Here is a 26,506-nt window from a genome sequence, read left to right as displayed (position 1 = left end):
ACATGTTGTGCTGATTATGAGGTTCTCATCCTTAATCCCAACGCTCAAATGGAACAAAACTAGGTGCCGTCCCACTCTCTCTCTCTCTCTCTATATATATATATATACATATATATATTATATGTGGAGATGAAAATTATGTTCACTTTCTTTGAAATATGAAGTTTGTTCGCGGAACCAAATGGGTTTTCTTGTGGGCTTTTTGATGGGCCGTGGACAATGGAGCCCAAGTAAGTACGAAATTGTCGCTGTCCCATGATCAGACTAATACCAAACGCAAACCAAGCAGCCCAAGCAAAGGAAGTGATTTCCTTGTGGTGGAGAGATTCCGTCGTTCAGTTTCATTAATCCTAACCTTTCTTGTATCTTCTACGACGTTTTCAGACTTTGAAAATATTATTCTCTGTTTGTGTTTGAAAAGGGATTATGTCGAAAATAGGATTGATCTGAGGGTCAATTCAGTTTGTCGGACCAATCTTCGGATGAGTGTTCGTGTTTTTGTCCGGCTACACAGCAGAAAACGTAAACTACGGATAAACTATGGGAGGCTCCGAGAGTGTACTCGTTGGAAATTTTTGAGTCAATCTCTCATCACTATTGCAAAATAAATAAGTGGATCTCTAATAACTATTGAGATTCTTGGGTTGTAGTTGTGATCATTATTATATATCTTCCTTAAGCTCACAACAGGTTGTTACAATGGGTTGAGTGGTCTCGCCAGTCGCCATGACCTCGTAGTGAAGAGAACTGCTATGTGCTTCAGGTGTTCGTCATATTGCCTGTGTGGTTTTTGCGTCACAAACAAATCAACTAATAAAACACCCATAGACCATAAAGATTAATGATATGTTTGCAGAATGGGGTAAATCTTTAATGAACACTGGGCCACTGATTCTAAGGGTATCCATAGGCCAAACAATCAAATCCAACGGAATAAATGCCATTGCAAATGTTCTTACATAAAATCATTGCATTCCACTAGTGATAAACTTCATTGCGATAACTCTTAGAACAAACTGAAAATCACTCGCATTCTCTTGGGTGTATGAATGTTATGTCACTCGTGTTCTCTTGAATGTACGAATATCATGTCACCCTACGTTCTCTTCCTACACTAGGCCTTATCCTTGTATGATAAGCAATTGAGTGAGTTTCAAGTATAAAAAAAAAAAAAAAAGTCGCCAATTCAATAGTCAATACTATCAGACTTACTCTTTTGGCCTTTTTGGAGTGTGTTGCAAGGCATTTGACCATTCAAGTCAAACTAGTACAGGTCAAAAAAAATACAAAAGAAAACAAGTTTTAAAGTATTTCAGATGTTCCTCATATTATTTGAAAACGAAAAGAAAAACTAGAACTAGCTTTCGAAAAGCTACTATCCATAATTTCAGTCCACGACAACCAATTTCTTATACTCCTCACCAGCAATCGCCATCTCCATTACTGCCACTGGATTGATAGCACCATCCCCGTCTAAGAACAGCTTCATAAGATTCTTAGAAAACCCACTAACAAGAGCAACCCCTTTTTGTGTTCCCGGCACCGGAGTAGCCTTCGAGTCCCTCAGGTTCCAAAAAACAATCTCCGGCACAGCGGAACCATATCCTTGCAACGTGAACTTCTTCACAATGACTTGGTAATCTGTCTCCCATGGATTCGCTGAGGCCTGGTCGAACTCCATGTCGCTGAAGACAAACAACCTCTTGATCATTTGCTTCTCCTTCAAGTTTCCAGTCACAGCCACTTGAAGAATCAGATCGAACACCTTCTGGAAATTGGTGTTCATCCCCCAAGCCATACTCCTCACGAAATTAGTTTTATCCCGGAGACTTTCACCTTCCACCTTTTGGAGTTCTGGGGATTCACTGAAAGTTATGAGCTTTCCCTTCCATGGCTCTTCAGCCAACTCCGAGACTAACACACCCAATGCAACAGAGACCTCCATTGGTATCCCTGACATGCTACCGGAGACATCACACACAGCCATACAGTTGCTCAGGTTCCCCTTCTGCAATAGATCGCCCACCATCCTCTTCCATTGAAGCTCCGCCACTTCTCCACCGTCTTCCTCCAATTCTGCAATTATCTCATGTGGAAGCAGTGCACCAGCAGCAATCTTGGCCTTGCCGGACTTCACATCATCTAGGTACTTGGAGAACCTTTCACTGTCATGCTCTCTGAACTTCTCCTTGTACAGTTTCATAGCAACGGAGGCTACTCTGTTGTAAGGCAAGATGTCCCATCGGTTAGCCCCAATGTACACCTCCGGTAACTCTAGAACCTTATGAATAGGTACCAACACTTCCTTCCTCAGCCGATCACGGATTCTGTAGGCATAATGAGCATCTTCTATTCCTTCATATTCCGGGAAATCCTCACGAGGAAACACCTTCCTCGCAATGCTCTCACAGAGCAGTGTAGCCCTATCGAAGGAGGAGTCAATCGAAGGGCACCACTTCGCAGCAAGACTAATCTTGTTCAATTCACCGGAGTTAAGGAACTTCATATCATTCTTCAGAAACTCAGCGAACAGATCCGAGATCCGCTCATACAAGAACCGAAAACCAAGATCCATAGTGTATCGATCCACAACTTTTTTGGCCATGTTGATCTTCTTCTTTTTCCTCGCCGCACTCGCTCTCTGTTTCTCCATTTTCGACCTCTCCGCCGCCTTCGCTATCCTCACTTCTTTCGTCTGGCGGTGCTTGGGTTTCCTCGTTTTCTTAGACTTCGATTTCTCGACACCCCATGGGAAAGGGATCCTCCTTGTTCCTCTCTTCCTCTGCTTCCACTCCGCCTTCTGGTTCCGCCTCACTTCGGGTCCTTCAAGGATCCGATAAAGAATTTCGGGTAAATCCTTGAAGTAACCGAACTCCGCAAACATCGCCACGTTGGACGCGAGAGTCCTCGGATGATGCTTGTGTAGCCAAAACGCTGCCGTGTGGAAGCCCTCTTTGTCCGACTTGCCGGTGCCACGTACGCCTCTGAGATTGCAAATCAACTTGAGTGTGGTCAAGGCGTCGTGGGCCCAGGCCAACTGGAGCCGCTCCTTCAACGATTCTGGTGGGGTATCGGGCACCACGTGAAAGAAGAAATCGAGGCAGGGATTCCCGTCGAGAGGTAAGTCGACGAGGCGTTCTTAGTTAACCCCATCGGAGGTTGTGGCTTGAGTTGGGCTTTGTTGAAGTTGGCCACCATAAGGTCCATGAAGGAGTCGCCGGTCGTGGGCTGCGATCCGGTCTGTAGTGTCGGGGCATAGAGTTCGGGTGGGCCAAGAAGGGAAGGAGGAGCCATGACGATGGAGACTTTCATTTGAATCTGTGAAATGAAGACTGATTAGGGTTTGATGGTGTAATTATAGGAGTAAATGAGTAGGTGAGAAGGTAGATTGTAACGTTAATATCCATTAATATAGAAATAATTGAAATTTATGGTTGTTAATATCAGCTAATATAGAAGTGATTGAAAATGAGTCGGTGAGAAGGTGAATTGTAATAATATCCATTAACATAGAAATAATTGAACTTTATGATTGTAAATATCAGCTAATATAGAAATAATTGAAATTTATGGTAATAAAAGTAGCTGCCATTTTTGTTATTTAACAAATCTGATGGGAAGGAAAATAGGAAATCACAAGCCTAATGACCCGGTGATTATCATGCATCCATTTATCGTATTAATTATTAACATGACCAAAACACACTAATAACTCAGATAACACTTATGTGTGTGATTTCTCATAAAAATTTTGAGTTTGAGCCACCCTATCCCCTTTCCCTGTAATTCAAAATATATATATATATATATATATATATATATATATATATATATATATATATATATATTAACATGAACCTCTCTTTTTTCTTTTGGTATTTCTGTTTCTGCGTGAAGACAATAAATTATGATATTTAAAGATTAACAGGTTAAGCTAGTTTTTGAACCATAATAGTAACATACACAACAACCCAAAAAAAATGAATTGAAGAGGCATGGTCGTTCCAGCCTCTACACTTGAATTGTGGACCCAAACATAGGAAACCCAAACAATAGCCAAAGTCTAGGGGTAAAGCTGAACTCCCACTCCCCCAACGAAGTAGAGTCAGGCCCAAATCATGTTGTGATCCATGCATGTTCCGGGTGATCGTGAGAGACCGCAAAAAATATGGGGGAAGCTACGACTAAATTCTAGGTATACTAAAACATTGTATAGGTCAAAAGATCTTAATAAAACTAAGTAATAGCCATTGGATCAGGATTAGGCAAATGAGAGAAACCAAGACTCGCCACAGCAAAAGATTCCAGCTGAGAGAAGAACCCTGATTCAAGTCTCCAAAGCAATAAGATGCCAGCAATTTATGAATGGTTGGGGTAAGGACCGCTCTAAGTCTCCGTGGCTTATCTGCGTAACACACAAGGTTCTCTTTCAACACTTAGGCAAATGAATGGAAAGTAAGACTTTCTGTGTAACTTGTTTTAGGCAAAACTTATGTACCTCGAAGAGATTTATCAAAGTCTTGTAGTTGTGAAATGAAACCAGAATTCGGAGCAGCCTCAGGACGTCTATTCCTCACATATTCCAGAGCTTCAGAAACGCTCATACCATGTTTTTTCATCAGATAAGCAACAACAATACTCACACTGAAAGACAGAACAAGTATAAATTATTTCACAATCTGTAAAACGATATGGTTTCAAGTACTAGAGCGCAGTTGGTAATAGATATAGAAGGCTTTCTACAATTTCGAAAACAAGTTCAGATCAATGCTTCAAGAATTTCTTATTGGACTGCGCTTAACATGCTAAAAGTACAAAACATCATCAACATTTCTATTAATACTGCAAGCATCATTTGATTAAGTGACTTGTCCTAAACGGGGAAAAAAATTACCTTCTAGACCTTCCCACAAAGCAATGAACCAAAACACTACCTCCCTTCTCTTTAGCCTCGTCAACAAAACTGAAGCACTCATCAAAGTACTTTCTTATATCTGTGTCTTTATTGTCCATAACTATATCAAAAAGAAAATCATAAGTTCATTATGAATACAAGAATGCACAATTATGGTAGATAAAACTGATAAAATCTTCAACGATATTCCTAAAGCGAGAAAAAAGAGAGTAGAAGAGTAACACTATGCAGACAAAGGGAAATGATGGCGTCAAGGATTGACAAAGTTGGTAGTTAAGAACTCACTAAGGCTCAAACTTGCAAATAAACAGTATGGAGTTCGAGGGGAGGAAGGCATGGGATTAAATCTGCAATGTGTCATATGCAAGGCCAAAAAAGTGAGCTTCAACAGAATGAAGAAACTCTAGTCAGAATTTTTGAATGGGTACCAATACCAGTCAAATGCTTAAGCATAAGACCAGAAATAATAGTTTGCTAGTTCATTTCATCGTATACTCAGTACAAATTATAACATAAGATTACATAACTGATGGAGAAAATTTAAAATTATTTGAAGGCTAGTTCAGAAACGGAAAGGAGAAAATCAAGAAAACTATTGCCACATATGAAAAGGACGATTGACCATACCTGAAATAACTTTGTACACAAAGTCATTTGGATGTGGAGGAGACAACGAACATGCCACCGTCAGAATGTGTGTTATATTCAATTTGTCTAGTACAGCCTTATTTTTAGCAGCAGCAAAAGAACCCAAGAACACACCCTGATAAACCCAGAATAATGATAATTCAGGCTAACAAGTTATGCACCAAAAATCCAAGGCAGCAAAAAAAAAGAGAGAAAATTTTGCAACTTCATTACCTCCTCAATTTTACATGGGAACTTGTCTCCCTCAAAGATTCTTGCCCAATTGCTAGATCTTAAAACTGCTCCCATTTGTTCCTACCGGTATTATCAACATTGAATATTGCATGTTTATTATAGCTTTCACAACATGTTCGAATGGCAACTAGCTCGCACACAAGCACAATTTTCAGCACATAGGTTATTCCCCCAAACACGAATTATCCATAAGATTTACCCCAAATAAACACTACTCAACAGCAAGCACCAGCAGGAAGAAACACTTAGTATTAGAATGACCTAAACGACTCCAATTTCCTGCGAAAGAAACTTCAAGCTCTGGCACCCAAAATTGCGAAAAAATCTAAATTTCCAGCACGTAGTTAACACAAAGAAACCTCAAAATTGACACCTAAAGGATAACATGAACAACATAAATTTCCAGCAAACATTTATCACAAGGAAACACCGCGTTTGAAACGAAATTGGCGCAATTGACATGAATTTCCTGTCAATCATCAAGACCAACAATGAACAACTAGACCATAAAATACATAGAGAGGGGAATTCTTAAACTTATTTGTTAGAGAGGAGAGGAGTCGATCAGTCATTCCCGGCGATTAAGTCAAGGGGCACAAAATCCTCAAAAACGAAAAGCAACTAATCAACAACTCAAAGAATAATATAAACCACCTCTTACCGGATTCACTTTAGAAGAGACGAGGCGACGAAGTACAGCACTCTAGCTAGTATTCCTCGTCCGCTTTTGCGCTATTGAGAAGAGTCCACGCAACGAAGTACAGCACTCTAGGGTTTTCCGTCCGCAGGGGTCAATAGAAACTTGTTGCTTAAGAATCAATTTTTGGGCTTCGGATCTGGGTTATTGCCTATTGGTGGGCTTCATGGGCTTTACCAAAAGCATGGTGGTCGGCCCATTGCCTCTGGAAAATCTTGCATACTTTCCATTTATTATTATTTTTAAATTAAAAAAAATTGAAGCCCAAGAAAATTAAGGAAAACAATGCAAAACAGTTCGCCTAATTTGATTCCTATATTAATACCTCAAAATAACAAAAAGCCGAGAACGAATAGCTTATATAACACTCATGTATATGATAGTTTATAGAAATATCGAGTTCGATCATCTACATCCCCTTCCTCTGTATTTAAAATAACATATAGCTGCATTCTAAAAATGGGCAATTATCAAGTTTACTGAGAGTCACAAGTATTAAGCATATACTTAAGTGAGAATTAAGCATCACAATTGACAGATAAATATGTGATGAGACATATTTAAACAAGGACCTATAGGCGGCACTGTTACAGCGGGCGGCAGCAGCAAAGCATAGCCAAACTGCAATCCAAGAAAGATCAAAGAAAATTTAGTTAGGATCAAATTACAAAACCAATGAAAAAAGAACGTATTTTGTTAATATTCTAACTTCTTCCTGATATCCTCTACATTGTTATAAAATGTCCTAAATCAAGACAACATATTAGAGCAATTGGACCCCATTTAAAATAATAGTAATTGAACCAATTCTGACCATTGGATCCATAAGAATCATCAACGTCCTTGTATTTATATGGGAGCATGTATAAAGCCAAAAAGGTGGAGGAATAGATAAATCACATACCACCCCTTTACAAAATGAGAAGCAATCAGTGTCTCCAGGTTGATCCTGCCCAGGAGGTGGTGCTGCTGGGTAGTATTCCGGTGGTGGAGGCTCGGAATGGTATTCCGATGGTGCTGGTGGACGTTGTTCTAGTAGACAAGTTTGCGTGATCCAATTGTTCATCTTTCAACATAGTAGTAATTTACAACTACACCTCTATAAGCAATAATGACCATAGCTACAACAACCTCAACAGCAATCTTAATAATCATATTCGTAATCAGAATTTTTGAATGGGTACCAATACCAGTCAAATGCTTAAGCATAAGACCAGAAATAATACTTTGTAAGTTCATTTCATCGTATATTCAGTACAAATTATAACATAAGATTACATAACTGATGGAGAAAAATTAAAAATTATTTGTGTGTAGACTTATAACTTTTTAGGGTAAATTTATTATGTTCAAAAAATGGTGTAAAAATAATAGATTAGTGTGTAGATAGAATTTCCCATCTTGCATACTTTCCATTTATTATTATTTTTTTAAATTAAAAAAATTGAAGCCCAAGAAAATTAAGTAAAACAATGCAAAACAGTTCACTTAATTAGATTCCTATATTAATACCTCAAAATAACAAAAAGCTGAGAACGAGTAACTTATATAACACTCATGTATGTGGTATCTTATAGAAATATCGAGTTCGAGCATCCCCATCCCCTTCCCCTTCCTCTATATTCAAAATAACATAAAGCCACATTCCAAAAATGTGCAATTATCAAGTTTATTGAGAGTCACAAGTATTAAACATATACTTAAGTGAGAATTAAGCATCACAGTTGACAGAAAAATATATGATGAGACACATTTAAACAAAGTCCTAACGACAACACTGTTCCGGGTAATGTTATCAGACTCGACCCGCGCATCAATCCGTGAAAGTAATTTTGAAGGTTCAACCGGTTAGCTTGAAGGGTCAAGGGATTGAATCGCACGTTTTTTTAATTAATTAATTTTATTTCTAAATATTAGTAATAGTATAATAAATAAATAACTTAATTATGTGTCATTTTATATCAATTATTAAATAGGTCAACAAATGATTAATTAATTTAAGATAGAAAGAAAAAATATAATAGTATAATATCATACTTGACAGTAATAAACATTGTATTGAAATTAGTTTTAAGAATTTTCATAAAAAATAGTTATAAACTTACAATAAGATGAACCTTAGTTGCACTCCACTTTTTGCTAAGTACATCTCAAAAAACACAAAAAATCTTGATCTATACACATCCCTCCTAACCCTACCATTTTATTCCTCAGGCAAAGGATAGGTTTGGGAAATTCGGAAGCAGTGGAGCCAGCGAGGGTCGTATTCACTGGAAGCCGAGGAGATGAATCGATGGAACCAAGACGAAGATTGTGATGGTGGAAGAAGTGGAGATAGAGAGAAGAGAGGAGGGATTCGATAGAGAGAAAAGGATGCAGGTGGCGAAGAAATCAAGGATTCCGATGGGTGGAGGAGGAGAGGCATCAACGATGAAGAATCTGATGGACGTCGTCAACCAGTACGAGATAGTGGGGGAGTTGGCATCAACCAATGCTGCGGTGGTTTTCAGCATGACCGGTTGCTGTATGTGCACCGTAGCCAAGCGGCTTCTCTTTGGGCTTGGAGTTGGCCCAGCCATAGTGGAGGTGGACCGTCATGAGTTGGGTCATGATATCCAGGCCATCATCATTGTTCTTTCTCCTCTCATCATCATGCCTATCCTTTCTCCTCCTTCTGGGTGCCATTGTTGGGCAGTGCAAATGGTCTCGATTTCATGGTTTTAGTCGTTGGAGGAGAGTGATTCTTGCCAGAAGAGAGGGAGAGAGCTTAGGGTTTGAACGAATGAGGAAGATGACCAAGAGTTGCAGGTTTGTACATGGGATGTAAATGGCAAAATAAAAAAGAAAAAGAAAAAAGAGAATGGGATGAACTCATAATTGTTTTAATTTTAACTGGGGTTTATTTAGATTGAAGTGTACTAAGCAAATAATAGGGTGCAACTAAGCTTCATTTACAATAATATAAAAGAAAGTTATAACAAATTTTAATATTAAAGTAGTGAGAGAATAAAAAATAAAATGCTTCAAGCCAAAGTAAATATGGGACCCACGGAGAATAGGAGATAGCTTGATTGGTAAGGTTGTCTCTGCCCAGGACCTTGAAGTCCAGGGTTCTATTCTCAACAGGGGGTTTGGGATTTGGGTAGTTTTCCATCCGTAGTAGTGACCTTCATACCCTTCGGGCATGGCTTAGCGTGTGTGTGACCTGTGTGGGCCTTTAAAAAAAAAAAAAAAGGGACCGACGCCTGTCATGGGCCCATCAATCATGAAGTGAATCATGATTGCACAGTTTTAAATTAATTTATTATTATATCTCTTTTAAATTTCTCTCTTTGGTGGGGAATCCCACATCGAAAGTCTTGCAAAATATATCACCACAAGTTTAACATAAAAGAACGACAGGTACATCAACGAACGAGTAAAACGCTTCATTTATTCGGCGACTGTAGACCACGGTCGTATGGTGTACTCTGGGGCTTGGGCTGTAGCCATCTGATTGATGTGTTGGGCTGGTTCTGATGACACTTCCAGCGGGCGGCGGCGGCGGCAGCGGGCAGCAAAGCATAGCCAAACTGCAATCCAAGAAAGATCAAAAAAAATTTAATTAGGATCAAGTTACTAAACCAATGAAAAAAGAATGTGTTTTGTTGATGTTCTAACTTTTTTTTGATACGAAAGTGATAAGAATCTTAGTAAAAAGTATTCCAGTAATAATAGATATGTTATTTTCTGGTTTAATCATAAGGTTTTGTGAGTCTTTACACTTACATCAATCAAGAGATAAGGTCCACTACTACGATAACTGATATGCTTTTTACTGAGATTCATAATATTTTTATTCATGATATCCTCTACATTGTTATAAAATGTCCTAAATCAAGAGAACATATTAGAGCAATTAGACCAATTCTGACCATTGGAACCATAAGAATCATGAACCTTGTATTTATATGGGAGCATGTATAAAGCCAAAAAGGTGGAGGAATAGATAAATCACATACCACCCCTTTAAAAATGAGAAGCAATCAGTGTCTTCAGGTTGATCCTGCCCAGGAGGTGGTGCTGCTGGATAGTATTCAGATGGTGGAGGCTGGGAACGGTATTCTTCGGCCACTACAGATCGGTAGCCTGGTGATGGATGCCCTAAACAAAAGTAGACAAGTTTGCATAATCAAATTATTCATCTTTCAAAAATAGTAGTAATTTACAACTACACGTCTATAAGCAATGATGACCATAGCTACAACAACCTCAGCAGCAATCTTAATAATCATATTCGCAATAAAAAAAAAATCCGCCGGCGACATACTTGATGGTGGTTGGGCGTCATAAGGTAGAAGACGGTTACTCATCCTTTCTGAATTTTCAGACTAATGGAGAAAGAGAGCAAGAACTGGTGCTTGAAGGTTGCAAGAGTTGGTGCTTGAAGGTTACCATATATGTGTACATATATGCCCAAGGAGGTGGATGGACTAAGAGCAATTGTGATGGGGACATTACAGGAGCATGGATGGATTTTATTATCTCACCATTGTGGAATGACAAAGCCCGTGCCCTCGTGTTTGCTATCTATGTGGGTCTCACCTCTAACATACTCACATTTACACAACAATCAATATCGGGTCCCACTTATATTACACCAAAAATTAAATAAGTAAATTTATATTATTGTATCAATATATTTTGTTGGCTCAAGCACATCAACAAAAAATTAGCATTACAAATGCTCTGCTACAAAACAAACAAAACCTTTTTTAACTTTCAACTTCCAAGCTAACTTTCAAAATGATCACTTCTCACATTATTTAACTTTCTTTGCAATAAAGCTGATCTCGTTGAAAGTCGTGGCTTTGACCCTCATTCCACCTTAACATCACAAGCTCAAACCACCGAACAGTATATATGGAGATAACTTTCCCTGCAATTAGTGCTATATATATATATATTGTCTGAGGAGTTTCCTATTGTGCTTATATGTGTGTATATACATGTATAGATGAATTTTTCTATGAGGTCCTATTGAATTCTCACATAAACGTATAAAATAAAGCTGTCACCTTCTAATGATATATATATATATATATATATATATATATATATATATATATATATATATATATATAGTCCGGCTCCTATACACACACAGTTATACATTTAGTATAAGTAAAACAATTCTACAAATATTAACTCCCTAACAACAGAGCAATAACTCAATTAATTATATTTCTGGGTTTAAGAAGGACGATGCTAAGGTCGAGAATTGAAATTAGTTGTGAGTATTTTTTTGGAGGATTTTCTTGATTATCCGTGGAGAATTCACTTGATTCTGTGAGCATGCCCACTCAACTATCCAAAAGATATGCTCGACACTTTTTTTAAGAAAAGCCAGAATAAAATATGTTTCACGACATACCAAACTCTCTCCGCACTCCAACCAACAGTGAGCAACAATTTTCTGGTAGGCCCACTCAGGTGTTTTAATCTTGAAGGTCCTAAAAAGGAGGAAAATATAAGATGGGCAAGCATAGTATAATCTTTGAATTTGATATTCCATCAAAACTGTACAAAACCCAACTGGAAACTTCTAGGTTTCTTACAAAATTGTTAACGAGTCACCTGAATGCATCAATATCCAATCCGATGACCAAAATACCCCGTCTGTAATTCAAATGCAGAAAGCTCTTCCTTGTTCTTGAAGGTTACAGCTATTGAGCTCTGCTTTATTATAAAGCAGAAAAGTCTCAAAAGCAAATTGAAGGAAAAGCATTAATAACCATTTGTTGATTGAAACCTACAAGGCTTGGAGCTGCTACAAGGTAATTAAAGAAACCATGAAACCATTTGTCGATTGAAACCTGTAAGTTCAATAGATATATATAAACACAGAAGTTGATCTACTTGTTTTTGACAGGTAGATCATGAAAGAGAATCCATCAGAAAAGTATATTCAGATTGTCACTGTCGATAGACATGAATTCTGGTTCATGGGTTTTGTTAATATCTATCATTTCAATATATGGTTTTGATTTGAGAAGCAAGAACACAAGAATAAGAGCGAAAGGATAGAAACTTGACGGCAAGATAGGTTTACTGAGCAGCTCAATATTGCCTTGTTAGGTACCAAAGCAAGCATTCCACCATGGATAGATAGGAACAGATATGCTTATCTGATGAAACCCAGAATTAGTAAGGAAATTTTGAAATAATTCTCAACCCTATATTTTTCTTCTCGAATCCAAGTGAAATCTTCATACCAGACTCTCTCAAAATTCCATAAACAAGCACATGCATGTCCAAAAGAATACAGAAGGATTCCATTACAGAACCACAACTCGTACGTGTCGTTTAAACGATGAATTGCGCCCTCTATGCTTCCTCTGAAGTCCATACAAAAGTCTTCAAATTGATTACTTTCAATTATCCTAGGTAAGTGAATCATCAGGGCTTTAAGCATATAACATCACAACTGTAAATTTTCCAGCAGTAAGCAAATCAGCAGATTAACCTAGTTTTTTAACCAGAAAACTAGCTTAAACGGTTGCCAGAAACTTGTTGCTTAAGAATCCTTTTTTTTTTTTTTTTTGTATTTTGGCTTCGGATCTGAGTTATTGCGTATTGGTGGGCTTCATGGGCTTTACCGAAAACATGGTGGTCGGCCCATTGCCTACTTTCCATTTATTATTTGACTACTCTCCTAATGATAAAAACATCTTTCAAAGTAGCTTCCAAGATATTTAACAAAAATAGAGAAAAGAACACTTAAAAGGGAAATTGGTATTTGAAACTAATTTACTTACCTACAAAAGGAGTCATTAGCATCTTAAAAGCATGGGCACCAGTTTGTATACCTAGGTAATACCAAATTTTTTATAAGGAATTTCTGATAAAAATTGAAGGGGACACAGATCACACACATACAAACATAATTTAATAACTTAGTAAGAGGGCAATTAGATTATGCATATTATAGTACTTATGACAGGAGGGGAAAAAACACCAAATGAACTGACAAAAGACTTAAATTGACAGTCATGGTCTTATGTATCTCCTAATTACTCATGTTTTTTTTATTTTAATTTAATTCATCTGATTAAAACATGGAAATAAATATATCAAGAAAGATGAAATCTATTAACAAAGACGAGAATCTAGGCAGGGACAAAATCTAGGAACAAAGAGAAAGTAAAATGATAACATGGAGACCATGAAGTGTACAGCAAAGTGTGCTTAACGAACAAAGAAATTGCACGCTTAAAACCAAACAAAACAACCCAATGTCACCTGTAGAGATACCACTGAAAATCACATCCCTTCAAACAAAACCTACAAATAGGAACGGATGATAAACAATCGAGGCAACCAACAAATTTAACTCAAAAAGGCAGAAAAGTACCATGATTGAGATAAGCAAATATAAAAATTGTCCTGGCCATTATTTTCCTGCGAGTCCAATACGGTCAGCTCCTTCTCCCATCTTCCCCTGCAATATATGAAGGAAACCCAATATCAGTATTCAAAAATAAATGATCTGTTGCATTGAAGAATTGTCGCCAAGTCGTAAATGATATAACAAACTATTCACCATAAACAATAAGCACTGCAGTTTTATGGTGCATGGACCCAAATTGGAACAGGCTCAAAGCATATTGCAAAGAGAAATAAAAGGGCAAATCAAGTGCAACATGTCGAAAACAGAACACATTTTGAATCTTATACCAATATTTAAAAATCTGTATCATTATGAGAATGATAAATACCATATCCAGTAATGAAGGACAACTCAGCTGCCCGATAATACTATGAAAGAAGGCAGCAACGTAATCTTGTGAAGATTGAGGGTTTTGAGCAACTCGCAGCCAATACCTGATGCTCTTAACTCTGGCATAAAAAGAGGAGAAACCTTGTTAAATCTGGGACATATATGCGCGAAGAAACAGAAACGCGTGAGATGCGAAGAGTCGATCGCCGTTGGGAGAAGGTAAATGCACGAAGAAGAGAAGAGGCGTGTAGATATGCCTTGGGAAACGTCGAGAAGTTAATTGAAACAATAAATTACATTCATCCAATTTACACCAGAGTCGTGAACCAAAGCATTCTCTCCTGTTGGCACAGAAGTGGTTCAAATTAAAATACATGTGGCAGTCTTGCAGGGATGTTGTATTGTATAGATACTTAAGTGAGAATTAAGCATCACAATTGACAGATAAATATATGATGAGACACATTTAAACAAAGTCCTAACGGCAGCACTGTTCCAGCAGGCAGCAGCAGCAAAGTATTCCCAAACTGCAATCCAAGAAAGATCAAAGAAAATTTAATTAGGATCAAATTACAAAACCAATGAAAAATTAATAATGTGTCTTGTTAATATTCTAACATTTTTCTGATATCCTCTACATTGTTATAAAATGTCCTAAATCAAGACAACATATATAGAGCAATTGGATACATAAGAATCATCAACCTTGTATTTATGGTAGCATGTACAAAGCCAAAAAGGTAGAGGTATAGATAAATCACATACCACCCCTTTAAAAATGAGAAGCAATCAGTGTCTTCAGGTTGATCCTGCCCAGGAGGTGGTGGTGCTGGTGCTGGATAGTATTCCGGTGGTGGAGGCCGGGAATAGTATTCGGGCACCGCAGATGGTGGTGGAGGTGGAGGTGGGTACCCTGGTGGTGGAGGAGGAGGTGGATACCCTGGTGATGGAGGCCCTAAAACAGCAGTAGACAAGTTAAACATAATCAAATTATTCATCTTTCAACATATATAGTAGTGATTTACAACTACAACTCTATAAGCAATGAGGACCATAACCACAACAACCTCAACAGCAATCTTAATAATCATATTTGTAATTAAAAAAATTTGTGCGAACGAAACCTCAAAAAAAGAAAAAACCACCCGGCGACATACCTGGCGGCGGTGGTGGCGGCGGCAGTGGCGGCGGCGGAGGTGGGGGTTCATAAGGATCATCATAAGCAAGAGGACGGTAACTCATCCTTTCCGAATTTTCAGACTAATCGAAAGAGAGAGCAAGAGCTAGTACTTGAAGATGACCATATGTAATTATATGCCCAAGGAGGTAGATGGACTAAGCCCCAGAACAAAGCCCTTTTAACTTTCAACTTCCAAGCTAACTTTCAAAATGATCACTTCTCTCTCTTTTTCACATTTTTTTTTGCAATGGAGAGTGCTATATATATTGTCTGTGAACTTTCCTTCTATTTTTTTTTATAACCGAGAATTCTCTAGCTCAACATGTTCACTATACAACTGAATCAGTTCTAAATTCGGGTTGTCAATCCAACCCATTTCATGCTGACGACAAGTAAGACCGGACCAAAACCCGAGCTAGGAGAACAATGCCGAAACTCACACAAGATAGTTAAATCCACAAAACCTCTCATGGACCTTTGACGCATGTAAGAAAATAACGTTGAAACTGCTGAGCATGAAAGTTGAACTTACAAACTCCCACATTCGCAAATAATTCTTGCAATCAACTGGACCATCCCAACCAAACTTTTAGTATAAATCTGTAAAACAAATCATCTACTCATGATTTTACAAATATTAACTCCCTTAACAAAAGCCAGAGTAAAATATGTTTCACCACATATCAAACTCTGTCCGCTCATGCCAACAAACAGTCAGCAACAATTCTCAGGGTGTTGAGTCTGGTAGCCCCACGTGTGTCTCACTTACTCCAGGTGTTGATCTTAAGGTCTTAAAGAGGAAGAGAAGATAAGATGGAGAAGTAATCTTTGAATATGATATCCATCAAGCCTGTTTTCCTTGCATCCCAAAAGAAAACCCATCAAATGGTTCTTAGGCAATCAGATCATCACATTACTGTACATTTTGTTGTCCAACAAAAGCAGCCAACCCAAACAAATTCAACTGGAAACTTCTAGTTTTCTTATAAAATTGTCAAGAAGTCACCCGGATGAATCAATATCTAATCCGTTTACCAAAATACCCCTTCTGGAATTCAAATGCAGAAAGCTCTTCCTTAATCTTGAAGGTTACAGATATTGAGCTCTGCTTTATAAGCAGAGAAGTCCCAAAAAAATTCAAGGAAAATAGGATCTTCTGTAACAGAAGCTGCGTGGGGGAAATTAGTAAACTTGACAGCAAAAGGAATCACAGAGGGGGTGGATTTGAGTCTCTTTTCAGTCAGACTTTTGAAACTGAACCTAATGAGAATCTGAAGAAGACATTCGTATGTTACCTTTCAACAACAACTGGACCTGTTGCTGGAACCCTGTATCTATCCACTGCTTGTGTGGCTATCTGTAGTGGCCGGCCATTATCCTTTGCTGCTCCACCAGCCATCAGGTCAACAGGCTTGGAGCTACTACAAGGTAAAGAAACCATGCATAAAACCATTTGTTGATTTCAATATTGGCTTGTTAGGTCTTAAAGCAAGCAATTCACCATGGATAGGCACAGATATGCCCAAGTAGACAGAAGAAAACTATTGTGGGTAACATTGCATGCTATTAATTCAACGAATTTTACAAAAAGGTTCCAAATTAATTATTTTCAATGAACATGGGCAAGTGATCCTCGAAACCCAGAATAAGAAATTTTTGAAATGTCATAACCCTATATTTTTCTTTTGGAATCCACGTGAAATCTTCATACCAGACTCTCTCAAAATTCCATAAACAAGCACATGTATATATGTGCGAGAATACAGAAGGAATCCATTACAGAACATGCATTGCGCTCTATGCTTCCTCCAAAGTCCATACAAAAGTCTGCAAATTGATTACTTTCAATTATCCTAGGTAAGTGAATCATCAGGGCTTTAAGCATATAACATCACAACTGTAAATTTACCAGCAGTAAGCAAATCAGCACAAAAGAGCATTTCTTCGAACACTTAACGGACAAACAAAAATCTGCATCGATTGGACGAACTAGCCTTCACAGACACTTGAGTTCATTACCAACTCCAACCCTGTTGGGTTTGTGACTAAAGAGTCGAGCTTTGAACATTAATTAGTGCTCAAACTAAACATTTCGCAGCGGATGAGAAATCAACATAATTTGCTGCCCTGCTCTGCTCATCTCGGGAAATTCTAATATTCATTATATTGGCCCAAACTTTGATCAATGGAAGCCCGATTATTTCCTGGTTTGGTCTTCGGTGGAAAAGCCCATGAAAAGCTGCCTGTCTGGCTTCCTCCATTTTCTCGAATTTATATTTTCTAGTATACCATTACGATAAGGTTGTTAAATCAGTCATATCAAAAGCACTAAAATTATAACTTTAGTGGTCTTTTCAAGTTTTCATTTTTGGGCCCTTAAAACATGTGACTTCTAGCTATATGTTCCTTTCATGGGTCTGTTTTGGATTCTGTAAGCTTAATGTATATACTTTTTTTTTTTTTAAACCCAAAATTGGAGATTTCAACCTGATCATTAGATTGATACACATCATCTTAATACTCTAATTAGTGACTCGGATGTATAATGTATATATGTTTTTAGTCCATGACAGGAGACTACCTTTACATAATTTATCACACTACAAATAAGAATCTGGCTTATACTATTATCTTTAATAATTTGGCAAGTTTTTAACTTCCATGGTTAATTATATTTATTAAAATTATGTATTCTTTTTTAATGATTCATCCTCGTCCAACTCAATGATTATCGAGCGAAATGGAATGGTGCAAATTATTGTAGTAAATTAGAATCTTGATCATATTAATTTTCAATGTGGAACATACCAATCTTGTTCTTCTAATGTTTGATTTTATTGATTAATAGTATTTCATTTCATAGAATTAGTCAATGGTCACAATGAACGAAGCTGCTATATGTATTATTTATTGGGATTTAAGTAAGTATCTCAATTTTTAGGTCCATAAACTCTAAAATATTTGAGATTAAAGGTGATTCCTAAAATCCCCAAATCCTAAATCATAATCTTCAAATCATAAATCCAAAACATTATGATCTAAACTCTAACCCCTAAACTCCTATATCTTAAACCCTAAATACTCTTTAATCTCAGTCATTTACTTATTCTAGGCGTTTAAATATATATATATGTGGTTAGGAGAAGTAGCAAAACAACATGAAAGGGTGTAAAAAGCAGTGTAGTCGAGAGAGAGAAGCAAAATGGAAGAAAGGGACATGATGAAGAGATGAGCAATGAATAGAGACAAATGAATATAGATTCCCTACCAGCAGGAAACCCTTTTGTGAGTCATAAAAATTCAAGAATAAATTGGTCTGTCTGTGCCCTTTTTGTCTTTGACGCTCTGATCATTGATACATAGACCTATCAACCAGATCACCAGACACACATAAATTAAGAGAGTTATCTAGCAAAGCAAGAGAGAGAGTTTGGTTTTTTCTTTAACTCTTTTAGTGTATGTATCTCTATCTCTATACATCTCTGTCATATTCATGTCTGCATAGATTCCTTTCTTTGTAAGAGTAAAGAAAAGGTTCCTTTGTTCTTCACAGGTCCAGCTATAATATTAGCTATTAAGCCTATTATACACCACTATATGGACCATCTTCTTCTTATTCTCTTCTACCAAAGCATCTCTCTCTCTCTCACACACACTACCATGTCTCATTCTCTTCCATGCATACTTCTTATAATAGTGTTATATATATATATATATACACACACACACACACGTATGTGCGTAGATATACCTTTATACGCACCTATATACATGTATATATATATATGTGTTGTGGTGGTCGTATTCTTCTTCACCGTATATATCGAACTCCATTCTATAAAAATTTGTGGTCTGAAGATGTGTGCGAAGGCATGGATCATTTTGAACCTAGGGAAAAAAAAAAGAGAAAAAGTTATTCTCTGACTCATAAATAAAGCATGTTTTGCAATGAAGAATGGCAAAAAAAAGTCTATGTTTTGACTTGACAATTAATTTTTTTTTTCCATATTAATAGTGGAAGAATTGCAAGCCTATTCAATACCTATATACCATGCCTTACTTGAGAAAATAAATTAGACCTTCTAATGGCAATTTATGTCAGTTTTTTTTTTTTATTTCAATGTTCAATAAGTTATTTAAAATACATTTTGAAATTAAAAAATGTTAAGGTTATTGGGATCCTAATCATCCGGTAATTCATCTTATCCCTTAATTTATGTCGGTTCCTAGGATGATTGGGATCTCATTTATTAAATAAGATTCTTATTACTTCTATTTTGAAATTTGAAGTCAAGAGTTGACACCTTCAAGCATATTAATTACTATTATTTTGTGTGTATATAATTAAGTGGTCACACCCACAGACAACAGAAGAACAAGTACTTATGCATGTGTGTGTATATATATAATCAGTGTAAATAATTATTGGTGAAGCAGGCGCGGAGCAGTTGACCAAATTAAGAGGAGAAACCCTCACTTGCACGCCGAATTATTATATCTTTGAGATCCAATAAACTTCAAAAACTGCTTAATTGGTTTACTTAAAATGTCAAAACTCAATCATATATACAAATTCAACCCTCCTTAGACGGCGAGAAATTTGTAGAAATGATATGTGCAAGCTGTATCATATTAATTCCTACTCTTTTTTTTTTCCTTTCATACAAAAGGGATATACGATTGGACGTGAGAGTTGAACTTTCGACCTCTCACTTCACGTCGTAATCGTTTCCTTATCAATCCTTTCTTATGTGTTTATATTTCTCAGGACTTGATGTATTGGTGAAGAAGAAAACAATAATATATGGAGAATAAAGGAAGAAGCATTTGTGATTGAATAAAAGTAGTCTTTGTCTCACATTTTCGACAGTGCAATCTAGAAAAATCTTTATAGAAGCACAAACAGAATTTCCCGAGAAAGAAAAAGTAAAGAAAACGAAAAATATGAATTAAAAAGTCTTGGAATTAAGTGTGTTCAAGGGGAGCTAGATTCCGATCGATCGAAGTGGAGTAGTTGACCAGTACATTTAGGGCAATCTTCGACCTGTTTAGGGACCATGAAGTACATGAGACAGCTCTTGCAACCAGCCACAACAAGCACATTATCACCACCTCCATCTTCCTCTCTTGATGATGAAGGAGAAGGAGAAGGAGATGATGAAGATGATGATTCTTCACTGTCATATGAATTATCTTCTTCATACTCTGAGTACAAATCTTCTCCATTGTTGTATTCTGTCATAATATTGTTTCTTCTCGGATCCTCTTTTGCTTTCATTCCATTTCTCCAGTTTACGTAGTAAACCTCCCCTGTCTGCACCCAAACAACAACAAAAGAAGAAATATTTTCCCATCAAAATCAAAACCCATCAGGATTTCCCTTTGTTTTTCTTGGGAAACAAACAGAAATGGATTCAATGAAGAAAGTCATTCCCTTTTTTAGGTTTTTTCTTGTTCTGCTAATCAAAGAACAAAATCGAAAAGACATCCTATCCAGAATGGGCAAGATCTGAACTGGGTCTTGCATTTATTGAAGCTAATTAATGATTTAATTCAAAAGGAAACAACAAAAGAAAAAATGCACCTCTAAACCGAGACATTGTTCCCAATGATAAGGAAGAGAGAGGTGGGAGTTGAGCTCCAATGTGGTTTCATAGGTTTGTGGTTGATTATTTTGTGTTGCGGCAGAGTCAACTGAGCTTGATGAAGAGGAGGAGGAAGACGATCTGCGACTCTCCCCTGATATAACCACGCCGTTTTGATGTGTATTCAGTGAACATTTCCGAAGAGACCTCTCCAGGAATTCAGTGATGGCAGCCATGTTTGGAGCTGTCATTCACTAATCAAAAATCAAAGCATAAACAGAGAGAACGAGAATAGAGTCAGAGAGAGAGAGGATGTGAGAGTTTGAAAGGGAGAATATAACAAAAAAATTTGAGAGAAATGGGGGCTAACACACGCGACGTCTGAAGGCGCGTGGGTCCCCGAACGGTCAAGCGCACTCTGCATTTCATTTTGTCTCATCTGTTGTTTCTACCACGCGCGTTTCGTTTGGAGTGCCGATGCGCGTGACTTCAAACATCGTCCTCTGTAAAGGGGAGATCCGGTAAAACGCGGTTGCCGAGAAGAATGCCGGGAGTTTCTTCTACAGTTTCTTGATTTCCGAGACTAATAATCTGATTTATGCTTGATAATTCAAGTTTACGAGAATGTAATAAAAAAAATCATATAATAATTCTAGTATTATGAGAATTAATTGCTCATTTAAAATTTTGACTAAAATGATTGAAATCCTATTGAATTTATAATTCAATTATTATTATTATCATAAAAGAAATGGTGGCTATACTATCTGATAGGTTTTGACTTTCATTAAAAATTAAAAAAAAAACCCTAACTTATTTTTGAGGGATAAGACAACCTTTTTAAGTCAATCTTATAGGCTAAGCAAAACCACCACATCTATAGAAAGAGTATCTTTCATCTTTAGGTGACCAACTCTAGAAGTGAGAATATCGGACGAGATCTTCAACAACCTTACAAAAATTATACTACGAACACATCGTAAAGCTTGACACAATGACACCTTTGTGGTGTGGGGTAGAAAAATTCTTACCATCAAATTAATTTGATGGTGCTGGGATTTGTAGTGAGAGAAATGAGAGAATTTAGAGAGAAAAAGAGCATAATACCTCCTAAAGTATTATATGTCAACCTCTTCGCCTCTATAGAAAGAGTTTCTTTCATCTTTTGGTGACCAACCAAACAAATTAATTAAGTTTTTTTTAAAACGAAAATGATACCATACAAACTTATCTTTGGATATCTGATATGAGCCTAAATTTGGACTGTCAAGACCACACACATAAGTTTCTCACTTGACCTGACGACATGATATATTGAGTCAAAACTCAGAGCGTGGCTATAAGAATGTTGTCTCTCGAGTCCATAAGGTATGACTTAATTTTTTTTTTTGAGTACAAGTACAAACACAATATACCACACACCACCAGATCAAGCCTCTGAAAGTACAGGTGTCAACAGGCCCCACGCAGGAGGCACAAATCAAGCCCACACAGGGGCAGACTATCAAGCCCACATAGGGGCAGACGAAGCCCACACACCTCCTTGTAAATATTCGGAGGAGGTGAGACTAGAACCCATGACCTCAGTCAGGGACATGCAAAGTCATTGCCACTCAACCAATGGCTCATTTGCTAGGTATGACTTAATTAAGTTATTACTAAAAGCCAATATTAATAAACCCAAGTACTTAAATAATGTGTGAATCAATAAAAGCAAAAATCGAGACTTGGACTTAAATAATTTGTAATAATTTGCTTGATTATTGAAGGCACAAAAAGAAAGAAAGAAAAATAAAATAAAGAGAAGTAGTGGACAAGACAGAAGAGGACGAGCATGCACCGCGTGTATTGGGTGAGCCGCCGCGGCTAGACCTGACGTGGAATCTCACCATTATCACTCGGATTTTTCCTGATGTCGAATCTCTTCCTGCTATTTCTGACACCACTCTCTCCCCCCCCCCCCCCTGCAACTAATATTCCTTCTTCTGAGTCTCTGCAACTAAATAAATTGCACCATTATTTTTAAATAATGAAAAACGGGTTGGTGGGTGGCCAGGTGGGGGTATGTATGTATGTAAGTATGTTTGACTGAGAATTCCCTTTTCCCTATTCATTCTCTCTGCACAATTTGCTAGACGGGCTTGCAGGGAACATACCTCAGTGGCTTTATCTGTAATCACTAATCAAAGTGATGAGTAATGGGCCGAGCCCAGTCTAAGTTGAGCAAGAACTTTCAGGGCCTAGTCCAATAATTTGTTGAACTGTCAAGGCCCATTAGACTCCAGGCATCTAGAAGGAACAGCGAGGAAGTTTCCAACAAGTTACGCCGAGAGAACCTTCAAAGCTTACTCCGTCGTTGCTTTGACATCTGCAGCGACTGGGGGTCATTTCCGCCATTTTGAAATTTCCACGATGGCGGCTCTATAGATTATAAGGGCGTTGGAAGGAAAGGCAGATTTTTATAGATCAAGAATTTCAACGATCGGAAGGGTGAGAGCTTGTAAAATGGCGAAAAAGGACGAACCGGTGCTCGGAGTCCCCTACTACGTCCGGGAGAATCCGTACCAGAGAGGAATGGTCCCTCCTAATGCCGTGTTCGGTGATCCGAAGGGGATACCGATCCAACAGACGATTTATCGGGATACTCCTGCCCCTATTAACTGCGCTTTCTGTGGTAGTAGCGGAGTTACAACTGTCAAGTAAGTTGCTGTCCCGATCCCCTCTTTACGTGATACGGCTTGTTTTGAATCTGATTTTATCAGTTTGTTTTTAAACGGATTTGTTTGCGTGAAAGTTTTCACGATGTTAGGGTTTAATGCGCAGTTATTTGAATTCTATATTTCTATTATGTTCACTTCGGGTTGAAGAATGTAGTTTGGATTGAATTTTGTGGATACGTTATTTATGGCATTCGAGTATTCTTCTAAGCACTGCAAATCTGTTCTAGAATTTCACTTTGATGAGTTGGTTTGACAATCTGTTCAATTTTCAAATATTGATTGGTATTTGGAGTAAATTCTCATGAACAAATAAGTACACAAATAAATAAAGACACAGTTGATACTTTACATGCATCGGCAATAGTTATGTTGATGGGGGAGTTACATACGATAGAAGAAGCGAAGTGTTTGTGTTGCTGAGGAAGTCATCTCGGAGTTTTGGGGGAATGGGGCTAGAAAAGATTTTTAAGCTATACTCAAGTGGTAAATTTTTATTAGGTGACAAATTGAGATTGAGTATGCTGAGAATTGTAGCTTGTGGTTAATTATATACTTTAACTGGATGAACCTTTATGTAATGCGTATGCATTCCATCGTGTATAGTATAGCAACACTGTCATAAACTTTGTCAGCTGGATTTTGTTGAATCAGAGGACTTTATAATAGATTTACAGATAGTATCATTATGCTGAAATTCTTAATTGGCCTCACATGCAATGTTTTTTGAGAACAGGTAATATCTTATATTTTGAGAAAAGCATCCTTAGGTTGAGGTTATAATAAAAATAGAAAAATAAAGTTCCGTCCACCTGAACAAAAGAATATATATATTTTCTTGTTCTTTGTAGATGCTAATTATTATTTAATCTGTTTGTAAAGGAAATAATGAATAATTTGGCGCGATGAAGACATCCTTGTACTCTATGCCGTGATTCTGATTCTCAAAAAATGAAAATTATGTGGTAAAACATTGTATAAAAAGTGCCTTTTGATGTACATGTCGAAATTCTTTTTTTCCCTAATGATATTGAGATTATCAAACAGATTATCTTCTAGAAGCAGGTTAAGGAAAAAAGAAAACTGATAAGGTTTATAAAGTATAATTGGTTTGGATAGTCAATAAAATTCTAGTTGTACCTTATTTCTTCAATTGTTCTATGTTGGGGGAGGGAGGGGGAATTTCTAATTCCCTGCAAAGTCTTGTCAGTTATCACTTATCAGCAATTGCTTTTTTCTTATCACTGAAGTTGTCATCCTAATACATCTTATGACAATTATTTGCAATGCAGATCAAAGCCAAGTTTGGCAGCTGTGGTTGGATGCATGATGCCATTTATGCTTGGAATTTGCTTCCTTTGCCCTTCAATGGACTGCCTTTGGCACAAGTATCACTATTGCCCGAGCTGCAAAGAAAAGGTATGTTGCCCGTCAGTTTCCCTTGCTTTACCCTGATCGTAGTTGTTTGACGATATACTTTGTTAGTTTAACATTATCACTGGTCTCTGCCATTGTTTCCTCTAGGTTGCTGACTTCGAGAAATCAGATCTTTGTGCAGTTATGGATCCTCCCCAATGGACGCAGGAGAGCTTTGCATTACCTGCGTGATATGATAAGTCTACTATTTGCATTGTGCCTGTACTGCTTTAATTGTCTGCTTGTGCTTTATTATCTGCTTATTGGTAACTCCTTGTTACAATTACCTATACATGGAGCTGTAAACAAGTATTGTGGTTTGATATTCAAATGGTGTGAAAGTACTGTATTTGTATATCACACAGTATCTTCATTTTTTTTGAATGGGTATATCACACAACATATTTCATGTGCATTAAAAATACAAATATTAGTAAGGGCTTCCTTATTTCACAGTGCAAATTTATAACTGGTGCGGGGTGAAAATAATGGAGCCTTTGATGCCCTGTTTAAATAGGAGTGTGTTTTTCGATGGGGTTCAGGACTTTAGATGGAGGTTGAATTGCATTCCAATGCTGATCTAGACATCTAGTCATCATTTCCCACAAGCAAATATCATTCTCTGTTGGGTGTCGATATGCTGGCTCAAGTCACGGCCTCTAAATGTTCTGCTGTATTAGGAAGTTATTGCTAGGGATTCTTCGTTCTCTCGATTTATAGAAGCTGGATTGTCCACATGCTTGACAGGAAATCTTTTTGTTAACCATATACCGTCCTTGTCAATATCTATTGTAAATCCATACGAAGTCAACAATATATGAAGACAATACAATTGAAGCTGAATATCTCTGCTTCCTATGCATTTCTATGTGCCAATATATTTAGCCAACTTATTATGCTTGCATATACAGGCATCAAATAGTTATAGAGCCAACCTTTTAACAACACTTGGTTTTTGGAATTCTGAACAAACAATTGCTCACAGTGAACGGTGGGAAAAAATATTTTTGGCAGAAATCTTAGATAACAAAGTGCTTGATACTGAAAATATCTTCTTTTTTTTTTTTTGCCATTCCATATCCGAATTAATTTGTCCAATGCCAAGTTTGTTGACAGATGCAAAAATCCCCAGGCTTTTGGCTTTTTAACCGAGTGATGTTTTGGATGTTCAAACTCGGTTGTGCTTGCCAGCTTAGGTAAACGCTCGAATCATGTTCAAAAAAAAAAAAGAGCTCAAAGTTAAACTCAAAATTGGATTCAATTAGTGGCTCAAACTTGATTGGAATCAAGCTTCCACTAAAAATGAAATATTACTTAAATCTGTCACCAATCTGTTAGAATGTAAACGCTATAAG

General features: G+C 37.3%; 4 protein-coding genes and 2 pseudogenes across 4 annotated transcripts; 2 read left to right on the top strand and 4 right to left on the bottom strand.

The window, feature by feature from the left end:
• Nucleotides 1–1,192: 1,192 nt before the first annotated feature.
• Nucleotides 1,193–3,479, bottom strand: LOC120006913 (annotated as a pseudogene).
• Nucleotides 3,480–3,939: 460 nt separating this feature from the next.
• Nucleotides 3,940–10,607, bottom strand: LOC120006914 (dual specificity protein phosphatase 1B-like). Its single transcript, XM_038857036.1, has 7 exons — nucleotides 10,496–10,607; nucleotides 6,459–7,115; nucleotides 5,777–5,857; nucleotides 5,543–5,678; nucleotides 4,895–5,015; nucleotides 4,499–4,644; nucleotides 3,940–4,405 (listed from the first exon to the last, which is right to left on the bottom strand). Exons 3-7 carry the CDS (start codon nucleotides 5,849–5,851, stop codon nucleotides 4,218–4,220), a joined length of 666 nt encoding a protein of 221 aa, XP_038712964.1. The 5' UTR covers nucleotides 5,852–5,857; nucleotides 6,459–7,115; nucleotides 10,496–10,607; the 3' UTR covers nucleotides 3,940–4,217.
• A 3,900-nt stretch (nucleotides 10,608–14,507) lies between these two features.
• On the bottom strand, nucleotides 14,508–15,646 carry LOC120006915 (leucine-rich repeat extensin-like protein 6). The gene is made up of 3 exons (XM_038857037.1): nucleotides 15,411–15,646; nucleotides 15,019–15,208; nucleotides 14,508–14,780 (listed from the first exon to the last, which is right to left on the bottom strand). Exons 1-3 carry the CDS (start codon nucleotides 15,493–15,495, stop codon nucleotides 14,732–14,734), a joined length of 324 nt encoding a protein of 107 aa, XP_038712965.1. The 5' UTR covers nucleotides 15,496–15,646; the 3' UTR covers nucleotides 14,508–14,731.
• A 455-nt stretch (nucleotides 15,647–16,101) lies between these two features.
• Nucleotides 16,102–17,116, top strand: LOC120008007 (annotated as a pseudogene).
• A 3,120-nt stretch (nucleotides 17,117–20,236) lies between these two features.
• Nucleotides 20,237–21,350, bottom strand: LOC120007785. The gene is made up of 2 exons (XM_038858238.1): nucleotides 21,018–21,350; nucleotides 20,237–20,747 (listed from the first exon to the last, which is right to left on the bottom strand). The coding sequence occupies exons 1-2, from the start codon at nucleotides 21,267–21,269 to the stop codon at nucleotides 20,409–20,411; spliced, it is 591 nt and encodes a 196-aa protein (XP_038714166.1). The 5' UTR covers nucleotides 21,270–21,350; the 3' UTR covers nucleotides 20,237–20,408.
• A 1,988-nt stretch (nucleotides 21,351–23,338) lies between these two features.
• On the top strand, nucleotides 23,339–25,564 carry LOC120006823 (GSH-induced LITAF domain protein). The gene is made up of 3 exons (XM_038856914.1): nucleotides 23,339–23,717; nucleotides 25,028–25,154; nucleotides 25,260–25,564. The coding sequence occupies exons 1-3, from the start codon at nucleotides 23,524–23,526 to the stop codon at nucleotides 25,341–25,343; spliced, it is 405 nt and encodes a 134-aa protein (XP_038712842.1). The 5' UTR covers nucleotides 23,339–23,523; the 3' UTR covers nucleotides 25,344–25,564.
• The last annotated feature ends 942 nt before the right edge of the window (nucleotides 25,565–26,506 follow it).

This window comes from Tripterygium wilfordii, chromosome 10 (assembly GCF_013401445.1).
Source record: "Tripterygium wilfordii isolate XIE 37 chromosome 10, ASM1340144v1, whole genome shotgun sequence".
Taxonomy (NCBI): Eukaryota; Viridiplantae; Streptophyta; class Magnoliopsida; order Celastrales; family Celastraceae; genus Tripterygium; species Tripterygium wilfordii.
The sequence above is the reverse complement of the archived record's forward strand: the minus strand, read 5'-3'. Positions and strand labels throughout refer to the sequence as shown.

Bases quoted from the DNA above. Each gene is read 5' to 3' on its own strand.
- LOC120006915 (XM_038857037.1), bottom strand. From the start codon at position 15,495: ATGAGTTACCGTCCTCTTGCTTATGATGATCCTTATGAACCCCCACCT. The intron at 15,209-15,410 runs GTATGTCGCCGG...CTGCTGTTTTAG, and splicing joins GCCGCCACCACCGCCGCCAG to GGCCTCCATCACCAGGGTAT. The intron at 14,781-15,018 runs GTATGTGATTTA...CTTGGATTGCAG, and splicing joins TTCTCATTTTTAAAGGGGTG to TTTGGGAATACTTTGCTGCT.
- LOC120006823 (XM_038856914.1), top strand. From the start codon at position 23,524: ATGGCGAAAAAGGACGAACCGGTGCTCGGAGTCCCCTACTACGTCCGG. The intron at 23,718-25,027 runs GTAAGTTGCTGT...TTTGCAATGCAG, and splicing joins AGCGGAGTTACAACTGTCAA to ATCAAAGCCAAGTTTGGCAG. The intron at 25,155-25,259 runs GTATGTTGCCCG...TGTTTCCTCTAG, and splicing joins GCCCGAGCTGCAAAGAAAAG to GTTGCTGACTTCGAGAAATC.
- LOC120007785 (XM_038858238.1), bottom strand. From the start codon at position 21,269: ATGACAGCTCCAAACATGGCTGCCATCACTGAATTCCTGGAGAGGTCT. The intron at 20,748-21,017 runs GTGCATTTTTTC...GTTTGGGTGCAG, and splicing joins AACAATGTCTCGGTTTAGAG to ACAGGGGAGGTTTACTACGT.
- LOC120006914 (XM_038857036.1), bottom strand. From the start codon at position 5,851: ATGGGAGCAGTTTTAAGATCTAGCAATTGGGCAAGAATCTTTGAGGGA. The intron at 5,679-5,776 runs GTAATGAAGTTG...TGGGTTTATCAG, and splicing joins TCCCATGTAAAATTGAGGAG to GGTGTGTTCTTGGGTTCTTT. The intron at 4,645-4,894 runs GTAATTTTTTTC...TCTGTCTTTCAG, and splicing joins TTTGTGGGAAGGTCTAGAAG to TGTGAGTATTGTTGTTGCTT.